Here is a 17,517-nt window from a genome sequence, read left to right as displayed (position 1 = left end):
TCTCAGGCTTTCATAGTCTGAGCAAATGACTCAGCAGACCTAATTGTAAACATCAGATAACAACTGCTACTTTCCTAGAGAAATGTAGCTCTGATTGTTACAGAACCACAAACTGTTCCTTCAGAGTTCGGATGGGGATAAACTAAGAAAAAAGGAGTTCAGGCAAAACTCCCTTTGGTAAGATTTCACACTGCATGTTTTATTTTAGTAAAATGATACTTTAATATTCTTTACTCTGGTCTCTATAGAACTATGTCTAGCTACTAGAGCTTATATATTTCTTAAATACCCATTTTGAAGGAATTTCTGCTTTCATTTTTATTTGCTGTTTGTGATATAGTTAAGTGTTTACCACTGAAGTAGTTGTGGGATTTATTTTAATCTTCTATAATTTGGCTAATCTGACAGAAGCTGGGAAGGTGTTTGTAAAAGATGAAACCAGAAGAGTATAGCGCCTTTGTTGGTTTAGGATAATAAAGGATTTGCTCTGCTCTGATAGCATGTAAATAAAGTCTTTAGTTCTACTGAAAATGTTAAGTGAATTCTCTATGGAGTCATAGCATAGGTACTGTTTAGTAGGCTTACCCGTGGTAATTCATGATACCAGCTGAAGACATCAATACCAATAAGAGAGAAGATTCTTGCCAGGGGTGGAAGGATTTGCTTGGTGATATAGTAAGTGGCATTCAGTCTCAGAGTTGGGTCCTGCAGGACTTCCACTGGGCGCCTTACTAGTTGGATAAGCGGTACTCCAGGGGCTCCATAAATGATGACATATGGTACTCGCTCCCCAACTCGAGGCTCAGAGCGCCGATCGTAAGTAAGCATTTTCCTATTTAAATCCAAATAAAACAGTCACTCAAAGACTGTCATGGAAGGCATCTCTCCAGAAAATGAAATGAGAATTAAATAATGAAGCCATGAGAAACTGACAAGGGGAACCTTAAAGGTAGTTTAACTCTGACAGCCATATACACTTCACTTAGCACCAAGTGGATATGCTCTAAGAGTTTAATCAAACTTACCCTGTAAATTACTGTTACCTGGAGAACAGTATGAGTTGGGAGATACCAACTAGTTTAAATTAACTATCATAAATCTAAAAGATAAGAGAAAATTTAGCTGATCAGCTGATCTCCTTCTAGAATGACACCACCTTACTGCTGTGGTAGGATCAATATTAAGGACTACCTATGATTCCGATGGAGAAGGAAATGGCAACCCACTCCAGTGTTCTTGCCTGGAGAATTCCAGGGATGGCAGAGCCCTGTCGTCTATGGGGTCACACAGAGTCGGACACGACTGAAATGACTTAGCAGAAGCATGATTCTGATATAGGAAAAACAATCACTTCCAGCTCTGTAACAGATTACAGTTTCACTGAATCTAGTTTTTGTAGGGAAGGCCAGAAGAGGAGCTCTTTTTTCTACTTCAGAGCTTGCAGTATTTGGGGGTCACCCACTCATGTTATTAAGGCTTCATGTGGGCAGGAGAACAGACAACTGTGTATCTGTGCCTGTGGACTAGGTCTTTTCATCTACTCCAAACCATTCAGAATCCCAGGACCACACTTCCTAGGTACTGAGGGCTGTGCTGCTGTGCGCATCATTACCTTGTAAGTTCCAGGGCTGGCACACAGGCACCAGGTTTGTAAGAGGCACTTCCTCTGTATTCCTTGGCAAAGATAAAATCTTGTATGCTGGCCTTTCCTTCCAGAAGCTTCATACATTGTCGTTGAACATATTGTTTAATTAAACTTATATCTCTTGTTTCAAATAGCAGCTTCAGAGAACGCTCAAGTATCTTAAAAAGAAAATGGATATGCTCGTAAAGGTAAAATATCCTCTAATATATTTCATCACTGCTGTTACACTTTCACTTACATAACTACCAGAAAACTTCCTGATCTACCTAAACAATCTGCTATTTACAATGACTGGATAATAAAAAATTATTGAAAATGGAAATTATTTGGAGATTTAGCTTGCTATTTCTAAAAATAGAATTATGTAGTTTGAGGAAAATCATATTGGAATGACATGCAGATGAAATGTGTGCTGTGTGTGATGAGCAGCATGAAACATTTGTCTTATACAGCCAAGAGCACTGTAGGGCAGAAAGCCAGACATGATTTTCATGTCTTATTTTTTATTTACTCTGTTATAGAAAGGGTTGGATTCAGGTGGACAGAAAGAAGTTTAAACATCACCAAACAGTGAAAGAAAAGCCAGTCTTTTGCCTTTTTATAATGTCAGTAAATAGAAACTGTGACAGAATTTTCTGTGCTACAGTATTTCTACTGGAAAATGACTGACATACACTGGAATGAATTTAAATTAGTTCCAGGTGAAAGCTCTGTATCTTATTTTGAGTACTGGAACCCATATGTATTTTACACAAGTTTGCTAACTTAGCTAAGGTACCATTTACCATTCTTCCCTCAGAGAAAGAATGCACTGGATAGTATCCTTCCAGAAACTAGTATGAAATATATCTCAAATTTATATGTTACATATATGACATATAGGTTGATTACTGTCAATCTTCTGCTTTTAATGCTCTCATATGATATAAACGGAACAGCACTCTACACACTTTTTTTGCTTTGAGAAAAGCTTTATTGCACATGCTTGAATTGTTTGTATAAACAGCACACAAAACAAAGAATTATGTTCTGAGAATCCCTGAAGCTTCTAATCAGCAGTCTGCAAGGAGTTGAGACTTTGGTTTTGTGTCTTTTTAAGGCATACATTTCTCATTTATTTTTAAATTTTGAACACAATTTGTTTTCCAAAATATTTTTGATGTCCATTATAAAACTTCTCTACCATGAAACCGCAGTTCCTGATCCTGAAAGGCTGCTCTTTTCTATGAGACTGCATGTGCCCCAAAGGGACCTGGTGCATCATGCACTTTTCACAAAGCTGGGCAAGTACTAATAAGTCAATCCCTGTGGGATCAAATATCAAATATTTGGAATGCACTTTGATTTTCATAGACATACAGAATACTCTTTCAACTTTGTCCTTTAATACTACACAGGAAAGGAAAAAGCCTATACATGAGTACTAAAAACTCTGATCTTCTCTAGAAATTGTAACAGTTGTCCTTCAGAACCAAATCTGTGACTGTTAGATGATTTTTTCTTTTCTTTCTCATTCTCTCTTTTGAAAGTGAAAGTCACTTAGTCATGTATGACTCATGAGACCCCATGCACTGTAGCCCACCAGGCTCCTCTGTCCATAGAATTATCCAGGCAGGAATACTGGAGTGGGCTGCCATTTCCTACTCTATACACACTGAGTTTTATGACAGCATTAAAAGCATAAGAGATTGACAGTAATTATTTTTGGTTTGTTACAGAACAAATATGGGCCTGAATAAAGAAAAAAAATAAAAAATACTATGACTAAAATTACTGTGGTTGAGAAATTTGGGTAATTTATAGTACCAGTGTTCAGAAATCTTCCTAACTTGTATTTGGTAACCCAAGTAAACAATTTCAGTTAATCTCAGATGGATTATTTTACTTATGAAATTTCTCTGTTCACTTTCTCTTCTTTATCCTGCTTCACAGCTTTTGGGTGTTGCCACATGATAAAGTATCATATCAACTCTAGATGATTAGGCAGGAAATTTTTATCAAGTTCAAGTGTTACTTTTTAGCAACTGTGTAAAAGGTAAGGACTTAAATAAGCTGCTTTCATTAGAAATGAAACTCAAAAAATCATACAGTTTCTCTTTAGTTAGACATAGTCATACAGTCTATACAGTTCTTCCACTTAGATATTTGCTTAAGGATGTTTACCACTTTCTTTGCCATTTATTTCTAAAAGATGAAAACAAGACAGATAAAACACTTACCTTAGAAACAGCAGGGCAGGAATCTCTTCTCACTGTTTCTATTCCTTTTGCATCAAATACTGGGTCCTTTTGATCAAGTGTTTCATACATGTAACCCACATATCTCTTTTTTGTTTGTAAGACACAGGGCAAATATACCTGTGATGAAATTAATAAAATGTCTCTCTATAAGCACTCTTCCCCCAACCACAAACATCTTATTTTTATATGCCTTTTTCTCTCTCTAACCAGATGTCAATTTTAAGAAAATTCTAAATATGGCTCAGGGCCCAACAAATTCATGAGCGACACTTGGAGGACAGAGCACACAAAATGAGTTGTCTTTACTTGCACTACCAATTCTGCTCCTTCTTCAGCTGACTGCTTTCAGAGTCAACCATATCTCTTTAAAGAATTAAAAAATTTCAGTGACACCTACATATGGTACAAATTAAAAAGTTACAAGAGAATATACAATAAAGAGTCTACCGTCCCCTCCATAGAGGAATCCTTTGTTACTGATTTCCTGTATGTTCTTCCAGAGATATTCCAAGTAAATGTACTTATACACATAGGGTAGCTTACCTTCTACCTCACTCTGCACTTTGCTTGCTTCATTTGGTAATTATCTTGGAGAGAAGTCCATTCTCAATAGAAAGTTCATTTTGTTTTGTAGCTACATAGCAGTCCATTTTATGAGGGTATAATAAATTTTGTAACCAGTTACCTACTCTGCATCATTTAGGATGTTTTCAATCTTTTGGAATTACAAATAGTGTTCCCGTGAACAACCTTGCATGGATTAATCCAAAAGATAAATTCCTTGAAGCGGAATTCCTGGGTGAATGGGTGTGTGTCTCCACCCCTTTTTACATTACCAAACTGGTCCTTTCTTCTGCCCCAAGCTGTATCAGTAATCACATTAAATGTAGGTGGTGTAAAAAGTGTAAAAATGGTGTTAGAAAATGTGAAAAGAAAATGTAACTTGTAAAAAGCAGTAATGATCAGATTAGATCCCATCAAAGAGATGCGACAATATGCTTTCTACTAGAAATCTATTTTAAATAAAAAAGAATAGAAAGGTTAGAAAAAAATATATATTTGTTAATACTAATCAAAACAAAGCTGGAGTTGCTATATAATATCAGAAAAAGTAGATTTCCAGACAAGGGATATTATCAAAGATAAAAATGTCAGTTCATCAAGGAGATAAATAATCATAAATGTATATATAGCTAGTAAGAAAACTTCAAAATACATGAAATATAAACTGGCAGAACTAAAAGCAAGAGACAGGCAAATCTGTGATTGTATTTGATACTTTGGCCCTCTCTCCTAGAAATTGACAAAGTCAGCAAAATTGTTACTGTTGGCTTCAACAACACTATTAATTAACCTAAGTGTTACTGTAGACCATTCCACCCAATAACCAGAATACACAGGGATTTTCAAGGTCACATGGGAACATGCTGGGCTTCCTAGGTGGTCCAGTGGTTAAGAATCCACCTTGCAATGCAGCAGACATCGGTTCCATCCCTGGTTCAGGAAGATCCCACGTGCCACAACTCCAGAGCCTACGCTCAGGAGCCCACGTGCAGCAACTACTAAAGCCTGTGCACCACAACGAGAGAAGACGACAAAATGGGCAGCCCGTGCACTGCAACTAGAGAGTAGCCCCAGCTGGCCGCAGACAGAGGAAGGCTGCATGGTCACAGCAAAGACCCAGTAGAGTCCAAAAAAAAAAAGAGACCATATGCTAGACCAAACAATGAACTTTAACAAATTTAAAAGCACTGAAATTATATAGACTATGTTCTTTCACCACATGGAATTAAAATTAGTAACAGAAAGATATCTGAAAATATTAAATATTTGGAACTTAAACAGCACACTTCTAAATAACCTATAGATCATTATCACTGAAGCACAAGATTCCCAGGTAGCTGCTGCTTCCCTGGTGACTCAGTGGTAAAGAATCTGCCTGCAACGCAGGATACTCAGATTTGATCCCTGGGTCAGGAAGACCCCCTGGAAGAGGAAAAAGCAACCCACTCCACTATTCTTGCTTGGAGAATCCCATGGACAGAGGAGCTTGGCGGGCTATAATCCATGGGATGCAAAGAGTCAAGCATGACTGAGCACACACACGTATGGGAGTGCCTAGGGGTCCTGCAAGGGAACCTGTAAGAGGAGCCGGCTTTCAGCTGCCCTGATGGAGAAAAAGGAATACTGACTATGAACAGGGATTCCCAAGTGGCACAGTGTTAAGTTTGCCTGCCATTGCAGGAGATGGGCTGGATCCCTGGTTTGGGAAGATTCCCTGGAAAATCACATGGACAGAGGAGCCTGGTGGGCTAGCAGGTTGATAAAATTCATCAGTGAAGCAGTCTAGTCCAGAAATTTTATGGGGGAGGGAAGATTTTCAATTATAACTTAAATATCTTTAATAATTCAGGTTCTCTTCTCATGTCAGTTTTAAAATTTGTGATTGTCAATGAGTTTGTCCATTTCTCTGAAGTTACCAAATTTACTGGCATGAATTATTTATACTTCATTGGTTGGATCTCTGTGTAGTCCAAGGGACTCTCAGGAGTCTTCTCCAACACCACAGTTCAAAAGCATCAATTCTTTGGTGCTCAGCCTTCTTCACAGTCCAACTCTCACATCCATACATGACCAGTGGAAAAACCATAGCCTTGACTAGACAGACCTTTGTTGGCAAAGTAATGTCTCTCTCTGCTTTTGAATATGCTATCTAGGTTGGACATAACTTTCCTTCCAAGGAACAAGTGTCTTTTAATTTCACGCCTGCAGTCACCATCTGCAGTGATTTTGGAGCCCCCAAAAATAAAGTCTGACACTGTTTTCACTGTTTCCCCATCTATTTCCCATGAAGTGATGGGACCGGATGCCATGATCTTCGTTTTCTGAATGTTGAGCTTTAAGCCAACTTTTTCACTCTCCACTTTCACCAAGAGGCTTTTGAGTTCCTCTTCACTTTCTGCCATAAGAGTGGTGTCATCTGCATATCTGAGGTTATTGATATTTCTCCCGGCAGCCCTGGGATTTCTTTGGAAGGAATGATGCTAAAGCTGAAACTCCAGTACTTTGGCCACCTCACGCAAAGAGTTGTCTCACTGGAAGAGACTCTGATGCTGGGAGGAATTGGGGGCAGGAGGAGGAGGGGACAAAGAGGATGAGATGGCTGGATGGCATCACTGACTCGATGGACGTGAGTCTGAGTGAACTCCGGGAGTTGGTGATGGACAGGGAGGCCTGGTGTGCTGCGATTCATGGGGTCGCAAAGAGTCGGACATGACTGAGCGACTGAACTGAACTGAACTGAAATGATTTTGGTATCTGTAAACTCTAGTAACATCCCACCTTTTATTTTTGATATTGATAATTTATGTTAACCCTTGATCATTCTAGCTAGCGGTTTAACCATTTATAGAACTTTCTGAAGAACCATTTCATTAACATCCACTCTTTATTATTTCCTTCCTTTGGGATTAGTTTGCTTCTCTTTTCCTGTCTTGTTAATTTACAAACGTGAATCACTAATTTTAAACAAATTTTTAATATAAGCACTTTAAATATATAAATTTCTCTCAAAGCACCAGTTTAGCTTCAGATTTTGATATCTTGTGGTGGTGGTGCTCAGTCATGATTCTTTGCGACCAGGTTACAGAGTGTCTTGAATGCCAAGCTAACCTGTATATACTAAAGTAGGGGGATGAACTTCCAACTCATGAGGTCAGCTTTTTTTTTTACCCTGTCCCCAAAGCAAAGACAATACAAGCAGAAAACAAAAACAAAAACAAAACCACTACAGACCAATATTCATGAACATATGCATCACAATTCTTAACAGATGGTTTGTTTTCTTTGAGCAGTTGTACAGGTTTTGCTTTTATGTTTAGGCCTGTAATCTATTTCAGGTAAAATCTCATGTCCACTGGTAGTTTCTCAGGACACCATGCTCTTCACTTTGCTACACAGGCTGAATGTCCACAGCATCACATTCTCCCAGAATAGCCCTGAGCTGTCAGCTGAGGATCCAGACGTCGTGGAGCAGAGACATGCCATCCAGCTGTACCCTTTCTGAATTCCTGGCCCATAAAATCTGGGAGCGTAACAAAATGCTGCTTGTTTTATACCATGAAGTTTGGGGCTGCACATTGATAGTTAAGTCGAACAGTCTTTTCATTTCTTTATATCAGATATTACTAAAAAAATTTTTGTGAAAATGATACCAAACTAATGGAAAAATACTTTAAATTTAACACTTTCACAGACCTGTATACCCTGAAAATGTATTAAGAAATCAGAAATCTCTAGAAGGTATGCGAATTTTATAAGTCATTTTTAGTATTACGTTTCTCTTACCTTTTCAAACTTCAATTTCACTGGTTTAGGGTTGGTAGCAGTTACAGCTTCAGCAATTTCTTGCCCAATCTTAAAAGACTGCTCCTTAGTGGCTCCTTTCAGTAGCACAAACATACTAAGAGGATTAAAAATAGAGTAGAGTAATAAGGAAGTTGCAACAAATTCTCATCAATAGTAATTTTCCTGCCTAATACTATAATACCAGGGAAAACCCTTCCCCTTACTCTTCCTTACTAAGTTGTTTCCTGTCTGAGCTTTCTTGTTTTATCACCCTTGCCTTGTGTACCCATGATATATCTTGTTACAGATCCTTAAAGTATCTAATGTTTCTAGTTTAGCTACACACAGACCAGTTAGCACAGCTGCCAAGAAGGTCCTGAGTCATTCCTATACATTTACGGCTTTTTATGACACACAGTTATGTCAGTCACAAAATAAAAGATGTGATTATAAAGAAATGGAAAATTTACTTGTGATATGGGAGAAGATTTCCTTTCAGAACCACCCAACTTAGAAAAGAACACACATACATAAAACTTGTTCACCGAAGAACAGTCAGAAAACACTAAAAGGCACAAAGAGAACAGCCACTTATAATCTCACTGCTCAGATCAAAGACACCAGAAAATCTGTATATCTTTTGTGTCCATCTGTAAATCTTTTCTCATTTGGGATCACAGATCATAAAGTTTGATAACTTTCCCCTTTCATTTAATAGTGTATTATGAACATTTCCCCACATTTAGTTCTTTTACATTATTTTAACAGTTCTGTATTTCAATGTATGGATATTGTCATTAAATTTTTTTCTAATATTTCATATGTAATAGTAAACATGGCACACACTCTATGTCTTTAGAATAAATTCCTAAAAGTGGAATTTCCAGATAAATGGTATACACTAAAAATATTTTCTGAAACATAATGTGAAACTGAATTCCAGAAAGCTTTTTTTTTTTTTGCAGAAAGCTATTTCTGATGTATAATCCCACCAGTAGTATATACAGATACAATTTGCATATAATGAAATGAATATACTTTAAGTGTATAGTTCACGAATATTGACAAATGTGTAAGACTTGTGATGGGCTGAACTGTGTCCCTTAAAGTCCTATTTTGAAACCCTAACCCCCAGTATCTCAGAACGTGACTATACTTGGAGACAGGGCCTTAAAAGAGATGATTAAGTTAAAATGTGGCTCTAATTTAGGTGGTTAGGGTGAGCCTAATCTGGTATCCTTGTAAGAGGAAACTAAACAAAGAAATACCAAGGCTGCACGTGAAGGGAGGAAAGGGCATGTGAGGGCAAAGTAAGAGGTGGCCACCTGCAAGGCAAGCCGAGAGGCTTCAGGAGAAAGCACACCTGCTAACGCACGCCTCCATCCTGGGCTTCAGCCAGAACTGTGAGAGTAAATTTCTGTGTTTAAACCACCAGATCTGTGACAGCCCTAGAAAACTAATACATCTGTGTAACTACCACCAGAGTCAAGATATAGGACATTTTCATGACCCCATGGAGTTCCCTTGTATTCCTTTGCAATAATTCTCTACTCCACTTTGGATCCCAGGCAACACAACCTGCTTTCAGTTACTATAAGTTTGCTTTTTTCAAGAATTTTACATAGTATACAAAGCTAATATACTTGTCGGGATTCTTTTACTCAACATAATTTTGAGATAGACCCATATTGCTGAAGTAACACTGGTTCCTTTTTAATGCTGAATAGTATTCTCTTATGGATATGTCACATTTGTTCATTCATCCATTGATGAACATCTGGACTGCAGTTTTGGACCATCAATAAAACTACAATGAAGAGTTGCATCAGGGATTTATGTGGACCGAAGCTTTCATTTCTCTTAGGTATATATCGAGAGTAGTACTGTTGAATCATATGCTAAGGGTATGTTTTAGTTTAGATGTAAATACCAAACTTAAAAAAAAAACAATTATTATACTTAAAACTAAGCTGTGGTAAATGAAATCAGGTAAATGGTTGCCTAGGGGTATGGGATGAAAACGAGGGACTGACTGCAGTGGAGCACGGCAGAACTTCAACAGGGACAGAATGTTCTGTATCTTGAGTCGGGTGGCAGCTGATTATATGTGTCTATACATTTTGTGTGCTGAACTATATATACTGTGTACTTTGTTAAAAACTGTATCTTGATACAGCTGATAAAAAAATTAAAGTTATAAATACTTTACATGTTAAAAGTTATTACAATAGTATATATATGTATTTGAGATTTTCTCTAGCAGTGTCAGTAAATTTACTTGAGTTCATCTATACTCTTTTGGCCAGTTATAGTTGAAGCTAAGCTTCAAGGGAGCTGACCAGGATTAATGGGAATTTTTGGTCACTTAACAGAATTAAGGCGACTAGCCTACAGAGAGAGACTGTCTTAAAGGAGTGGTTGTCATTTCACATGGGATGGAGAGCTGAGTGGGGTATTAGAATCACCCAGGAGGCCTTTTCTCAATTACACACAGATGAATTTCCTGAGGGACTCTTTGCTCTAGTTCCCCAGCACCGTCCTGCTGCCCTGGACGCGTATATTGTCAAACGTCCTTCCCTATCCTGCCTGAGAACCACTACTAGAGAGAGCTTCAATAGCTGATGGAAGTAGGTCTGTCCCACTAAGATGGGACAAATATTGTTGAGAACCACAATTATATCTGCTCTTGAGAAAGAAACACCCTTTCTGACAGAGTAATTTTGATGCTTTGGTAACTGGTCTCCCTTAGCTAGACTCCAAGATTCACAAAATCAGCAGTCTTGAAATTGGAGGGAGCCAATGGTCATTCATCATCATGTATCAGATGTGGTCTGATGATAGTCTGAGAGAGGCTCAAGTGACTTTTTGATGGCCATGCAATCAGTTAGGAGCATAGCTAGAAAGAGACTCCACATCTCACTCTTGGTAAAGAACTCTTTGCTTCCATCAAGCATTCATCTGTTATCCCTAGAGCAGTACTTCTCACTATGGTATCATTATTGTCTGCTCCAAAAAAAAAAAAGAAGTTAAAAAAGTAAATTTAACAAGAGAAAGTAATCAATAAGGAATAAAATATTGTTGGGTACAGCTGATCTTCGTGGGGCCCAGATCCACCACACTATCTAAGTGATTTGCTCCTCAAAGACCGATTTGTACTCTGTTGGGGCAATGTTACTACCATTGAGAATGCATGCCCTAGAGTAAAGTGTCCTCATTCAGTATATTTCAGTAAGCATTACTGGATGAATCAGACGGTGAATGGTGATCAAAAGTTCTAATGATACTGCAAATACATTTCATTGATTAGAATCATAAAAAGAACCTGTGATATCTGATGTAGTAATGAAAGTTGCTCAGTCACGACTGGCACTTTATGACCTCATGAACTGTAGCCCACCAGGCTCCTCTGTCCATGGAATTCTCCAGCAAGAATACTGGAGTGGGTAGCCATTCCCTTCTCCAGGGGATCTTCCTGACCCAGGGACCAAACCCTGGTCTCTTGCATTGCAGGCAGTCTCTTTACCGTCTGAGCTCTATGTCTTACTAGTTGGGTGATCTCAGACACACTTCTTACTCCAGGGGAATCTGCTCCTAAGGAGCACCTGAGAATGGGCCTCCTAGGATTTTCTTCCAGCCACATGGAAACTCTGACCCAAAAGTCCTCTTCCAGCCTGATATTCTAAGTCCGTGTTTTTTGATTTGTCTGATTTCCTAAAAATCTTAAAGGCTAAACAACATAAGTATAATCAGAATCATGCCAATTTCTGATTCTGGGTGTGTGCTGTCAACCACTGACATTTAAGACCCTGAATTAAATTCAGTATTTTAAAGTTTTTCTCCTCTTCCCTAATTATTTTGTGAGGAGCTCTGGAAAATTGTGTCCTAGTAATTTTTATTTTGCTAGACCTCTCAGCAGAAGTGGTTTTACAGAGCAGTAAAATACTCAAAGTGAGGAGTGGCTTTTGATGGGGAACAGTAGAGACTGTGGATAAATAGGGCCTGGATAACTTGAAACTATCCCCACCTGTTGATAATGAAACAGCTGCTATGTGAAAACAAGGTCTTATTCAGCATTAATATGATTATGCTGATTTTATGTGCACTAAAAAACTGGAGAAGATTAAATGCTGTTTAAAGATTAGCTGGAAGCTATTTTCACTGATTAGAAGCATTATTTCTGATTGGTCCACTGCACTGTAAAGTGATCAGAGCTCCTGAAGCAAATGCTCTTAGAATTATCACTGTGACTTTAAGCCTTTAATATGAAAAGAAAATTTCAGACTCCAAGAAACTTGCATAACCCCTATATTCTAGAAAAATTTTATTAAGTCATATAAATAGGATATTACATAAATAACTGGGCCCTGAAAAATATCAAAGTAAGCCAGGTTGAGGTTATTTTTAGGATTCAAAGGCAGTCCTATCCTTTGTCAGCTCATAGATGATGGGCTTTAGGAAGTCTGTGAGCCTCTGGAATCAAAAGTGAAAACTGTATTTACCTATATGAACTGTTTATATAAGAAGGGCAACAGATTTTGGGGCCCAGTGAAAAGTGAACCACTCTTACCTTTGGCAACTGTTTTTCCAAAACAGTTTGATTATTTTAAGATATATATTTAAATTCAGAGACCTGCAGCTATCTGAGGAATTCTTCACATTAAAAACTCTTTCTTTAAACAGACTAGACTCCTGTATATACAGTTTTTACAGATCCCTATCTAAATACTTAAGGGTTCCCAGATGGCTCAGCAGTAAAGAATCCACCTGCGCCAATGCAGGAGATGTGGATTTGATCCCTGGGTTGGGAACATCCATCCCTTGGAGAAGGAAATGGCAACCCACTCCAGTATTCTTGCCTGGAGAATCCCATGGACAGAGGAGCCTGGTGGGCTACAGTCCAGAGGGTTGCAAAGAATTGGACACAACTAACGCACCATCACATCTACATACTTGCTACCTGGAGAGATGCCATGGGAATCTTCACAGTCTGCGGCTCACAAAAACTGGAGAGAACTTAGGTAGAATTCTATTCTTAGGAAGGATTACCCTTAAGGCATTTCAAACACTGAAATGAATATCTGAAGAGATGCAAAAGGACAACTACAAAACAGAAAGTTCATTACCTGTCAGTATCACCATATACAACCCTGGCACCCCATTTCTTGGTATCATTCACCAGTTTAATAGCTCGTTCCAAAGTTTCTCTGGCTTTGTGAACAATACTATCACCAACCTGTTGGTACAAACACATAGGAAAAAATTTCTTAATATAGTTTAGTATAAGACAATAGGCTTTAATGTATAATACTTAATTTTCATTACTGAATATTTCTAAAACTGAAACAAGGAGAAAAGAACACTGAAAAGAAAACAAAATAGTCACCAGTGCCATTCATTATTCCTTCTTCAGGTACTCAAGAAGAAAATGGGATGGATGAATAATTTAAAAGAAGAAACCGATCAATATACAGACTTGCCTGTGTGAGTGTATCAGTAAGTATAATGGTCTGCACTGTATACAAGGATAGCTATATTTGATCCTAGAAGAATAAACCTTATTTATTCAAGGACTTTCTAATATGCCTTTATACCAACAGGAGACCACACTGTGTATATGCATGTGTGTGCATGTATATCTTTCAAATTTTTTCTGTTGGAGTGTTATAATAATTTCTTTCAGTATCATTAAAGCACTCAAAGCCCGTGCACTGGGACAACCCTGAGGTATGGGATGGGGAGGGAGGAGGCAGGGGGGTTCAGGATGGGGGACACATGTACACCCATGACTGATTCATGTCAATGTATGGCAAAAACCACTACAATCTTGTGCAGTAATTAGCCTTCAATTAAAATAAATTTTAAAAAAGTTTATGCTGAACCTAAATATCAGTGATTGGTTATACATAATTTTTATATTAATACTGAATGCAAGCAAAAATGCATGATTATATGATGAAAAATATATCACAGTGTTCAATTTAAATCAGGTAAGCAGATATATGTCTAACAAGGGTTCTTTCATTGGTGATTGGTGAGTTTTAACAACGATAATGGCATAAGCTGACATAGCAAAAAAGATGATGGATCTTGACAAATACAAGCAGCAAGCTAATTATATTTCATAGTTAAATAAATTAAGGAGGCTAGTATAGCACTGCTGCTTCATTTATTAAACTCATTAAAGCTAAAGGCTAGGGAAACTGCTGTTCAGCATAAATGGAACATTACTTTTTAAAGTTTTAAAGTAAGAATTATGTACTTTTTCTTTTGCAAACAGTATTTATAATGATCTTTCCCATTTTACTGTAAAATATGAATTATATGAACTAAATGCAGGATTTATTAATAATTAAAAGGCTGTTTAAAGATGTTTACAAAGGAAATATTAAGTATATGAACAAAGGAATAAATAAACTGATCACAGAAACTTAATTTGGTTTTTAAATTAAGATCATAAATCCTGTTGAGACCTTTTGTGCATTAGAAAACCTTGAGAATATGAACTACAACCTAATACATTAAAAGAATCAATCATGTCATCTAATTGAAATTCAAGTTTAAATAAAACATTCAGTCTGTCTTTTGCCACTTTCACAAGATAAAAATATGTGATAGCAAATAGCTAAATGGGCAAGCCATCCAGAATTAGAGTCAAATATGATTTTGAGATCTACACATACAAATAAATACACACATACACTGATCCTAAATGTCTTCCTCCTGCCATCTACTCTGACCCATTTAAACTACACCCGGAAGAGTCAGAACTTTTGCAGCTGGCCCTGAGGTCCATGCTCTATGAAGAACTCAGGCATGAGAGCGAGGGGCACAGTCGAGCACTGGAGGAGAAGAAACGAGTGGGAATTACATTAAAACTGATTCTGCTACTTTGTGTAACAGTTCCTAATAAATAAGATTACAGGGCTAAGAGAATGGATTTAAAAAGAAGAAAAATTAATTGGTTTCATAATTTAGCCAATGGTTGGGATCCTGAAAAGTCATAATAAGAAAAATATTTAAAGTAAAAATTCTCTGAAAAGAATGCTGGTAACGATGTGGAGAAAAGGGAACCCTTGTGCACTGTTGGTGGAAATGTAAATTGGTGCAGCCACTATAGAAAACAGCATGGAGGTTCTTCCAAAAATTGAAAGTATGATGCAGCAATTCCACCTCTGGGTATTTATCTGAAGGAAACAAAAACTCTAACTGGAAAAGAAGCCTATATCCTCATGTTCACTGCAGCATTACTTACAATAGTCAAGACATGGAAACAAGCTAAGTGTCCATGATGGATGAATGGATAAAGAAAATGTAGTTTATATATGATAAAATATTATTTAGCTATACAAAAGAAGGTAATCTTGCCATATGCAGCAACATGGAGATGTTGAGGGTATTGTGCTTGGTGTATTTTTTTTTTAACTTTTTACTCTGTATTGGGATATAGCTGATTAACAATGCTGTGGTAGTGTCAGGTGAACAGCAAAGGGACCCAGCAATACATATACATGTATCCATTCTTCCCGAAACTACCCTCCCATCCAGGCTGCCACATAATATTGAGCAGAGTTCCATATACTATACAGTAGGTCTTTGTTGGTTATCCATTTGAAATATAGCAGTATGTGCACGACTATTCCTTCCCCCTGGCAATCATAAAAGTTTGTTTTCTAATAAGTCTTGTAGGTAAGTTCATTTGTATCATTTCTTTTTAGATTCCACATATAAAGGATGTCATACAATATTTCTCCTTCTCTGACTTGCTTCACTCAGGATGACAGCCTCTACATTCATCCATGCTGTGCTAAATGGAATTATTTCACTTTTTTAACGGCTGAGTAATATTCCATAGTATATACGTGCCACATCTTTTTTATCCGTTTTCCTGCCAATGGACAGTTATGTTGCATCCATGTCTTGGCTATTGTAAACAGTGCTGCAGTGCACACTGGCGTGCTTGTATCCTTTCAGATCAAGCTTAGATGCATTCAATCTATAAATTTCCTTCTAAGTACTGTTTTTGCTGATCTCCACAAACTGATAAATTGTATTTTCATTTAGTTCAAAATAATTTAAAAATTTCTCTTTTGAGATTTTTTTCTTTGACCTGTTATTTAGAAATTGGCTATTTAATCTCAAGTATTTGGGGAATTTTCCAGCTATCTTTCTGTTATTGATCTCTGCTGCTGCTGCTAAGTCGCTTCAGTTGTGTCCGACTCTGTGCGACCCCATAGATGGCAGCCCACCAGGCTCCCCCGTCCCTGGGATTCTCTAGGCAAGAATACTGGAGTGGGTTGCCATTCCTTCTCCAATGCATGAAAGTGAAAAGTCCAAGTGAAGTCTCTCAGTCGTGTCCGACTCTTCGCGACCCCATGGACTGCAGCCCACCAGGCTCCTCCGCCCATGGGATTTTCCAGGCAAGAGTACTGGAGTGGGGTGCCATTGCCTTCTCCATTATTGATCTCTAGTTTAATTCAATTCTGATCTGAAAGCAGAATACACTATATAATCTATTCTTTTAAAGTTATTAAGGTATATTTCATGGTCCAGAATGTGGTCTATCTTACATGCTCCTTGTGAGCTGGAGAATATGTATTCAGCTGTTTTTGGATGAAGTCGTTTGTAAATGCCCTTTTATTGTGTTGTTGAGTTCAACTATGTTCTTCCTGATTTTCTTTATTTTCGATGTTGCCTTTGCTTTGTTCCTATTTTTAATTTCCACTCTTTTACTGCTTTTTTGGTTTGACTATTTTATATTACACATTAGTTATATTTCTTTTTAAAAAACTTTTTATGGTGGTTGCCCAAAATCTTGCAGTATTTATATTTACTTTCAAGACACCATTTTCAAAACCCACTAAACCACTTCATAGGTAGTGTGAGTACTTTAAAATGAAAGAATCCTAATCTGTTCCTCCCAGTCCTTGTACCATTTGTCATTCATTTTAGTTATACAAATGTACATATATAAAAACATACCTAATCAAATACTTTTTTTGCTATTATTATTTTGAACAGATCATTACCTGTTAGATCAATTAAGAGAAATAAAAGGGCTTCTTTTACTCTTACTTATTCCTTCTCTGATGCTCTTCTATTCTTTGTGGATCTAGGTTTCTGACCTGTTGTCACTTTCCTTCTCTCTGAAGAACTTCTTTTAACCAAATCTTGCAAGGCAGGTCTATGCCAACTAATTCCCTCAAGTTTTATGTGTCTGAGAAATCTTAATTTCTCCTTCACTTTTGAATGATAATTTTGTACGGTATATTTTATTCCATTTTTTTC

The 17,517-nt window shown here is 37.4% G+C and overlaps 2 protein-coding genes across 21 annotated transcripts in view; one reads left to right on the top strand and one right to left on the bottom strand.

The window, feature by feature from the left end:
- Positions 1-17,517, bottom strand: part of REV3L (REV3 like, DNA directed polymerase zeta catalytic subunit) — a 177,994-nt gene that overhangs the window by 6,497 nt on the left and 153,980 nt on the right. For 15 of the 16 annotated variants that reach the window (XM_086317268.1, XM_086317275.1, XM_086317267.1 and 12 more), the window contains 5 exons: positions 13,356-13,465; positions 8,233-8,347; positions 3,865-4,002; positions 1,613-1,803; positions 586-832 (listed from right to left, as the gene is read on the bottom strand). In XM_086317268.1, coding sequence (XP_086173394.1) covers positions 586-832; positions 1,613-1,803; positions 3,865-4,002; positions 8,233-8,347; positions 13,356-13,465 — 801 coding nt within the window. Of the gene's footprint in view, positions 1-585; positions 833-1,612; positions 1,804-3,864; positions 4,003-7,834; positions 7,970-8,232; positions 8,348-13,355; positions 13,466-17,517 lie in introns of those variants that run through there. The other variant, XM_086317278.1, reaches the window with a different exon arrangement.
- SLC60A2 (solute carrier family 60 member 2) overlaps positions 1-17,517 on the top strand; it is a 96,354-nt gene that overhangs the window by 58,503 nt on the left and 20,334 nt on the right. The window contains exon 4 of one of the 5 annotated variants that reach the window (XR_015132839.1): positions 13,643-13,725. Coding sequence is in view for 4 of the 5 variants with exons in the window: in XM_086317284.1 (XP_086173410.1) it covers positions 104-141 (38 nt within the window). In the remaining variant the exon portion in view is untranslated. Of the gene's footprint in view, positions 1-103; positions 587-7,845; positions 7,987-13,642; positions 14,665-17,517 lie in introns of those variants that run through there. The other 4 variants (XM_086317286.1, XM_086317285.1, XM_086317287.1 and 1 more) reach the window with 4 other exon arrangements.

This window comes from Bos grunniens, chromosome 9, assembly GCF_055505025.1.
Source record: "Bos grunniens cultivar Pamir isolate PY7600 chromosome 9, Bosgru_T2T1.0, whole genome shotgun sequence".
Taxonomy (NCBI): Eukaryota; Metazoa; Chordata; class Mammalia; order Artiodactyla; family Bovidae; genus Bos; species Bos grunniens.
Note: the sequence above shows the minus strand (reverse complement) of the source record. Positions and strands in the feature narration are given on the sequence as shown.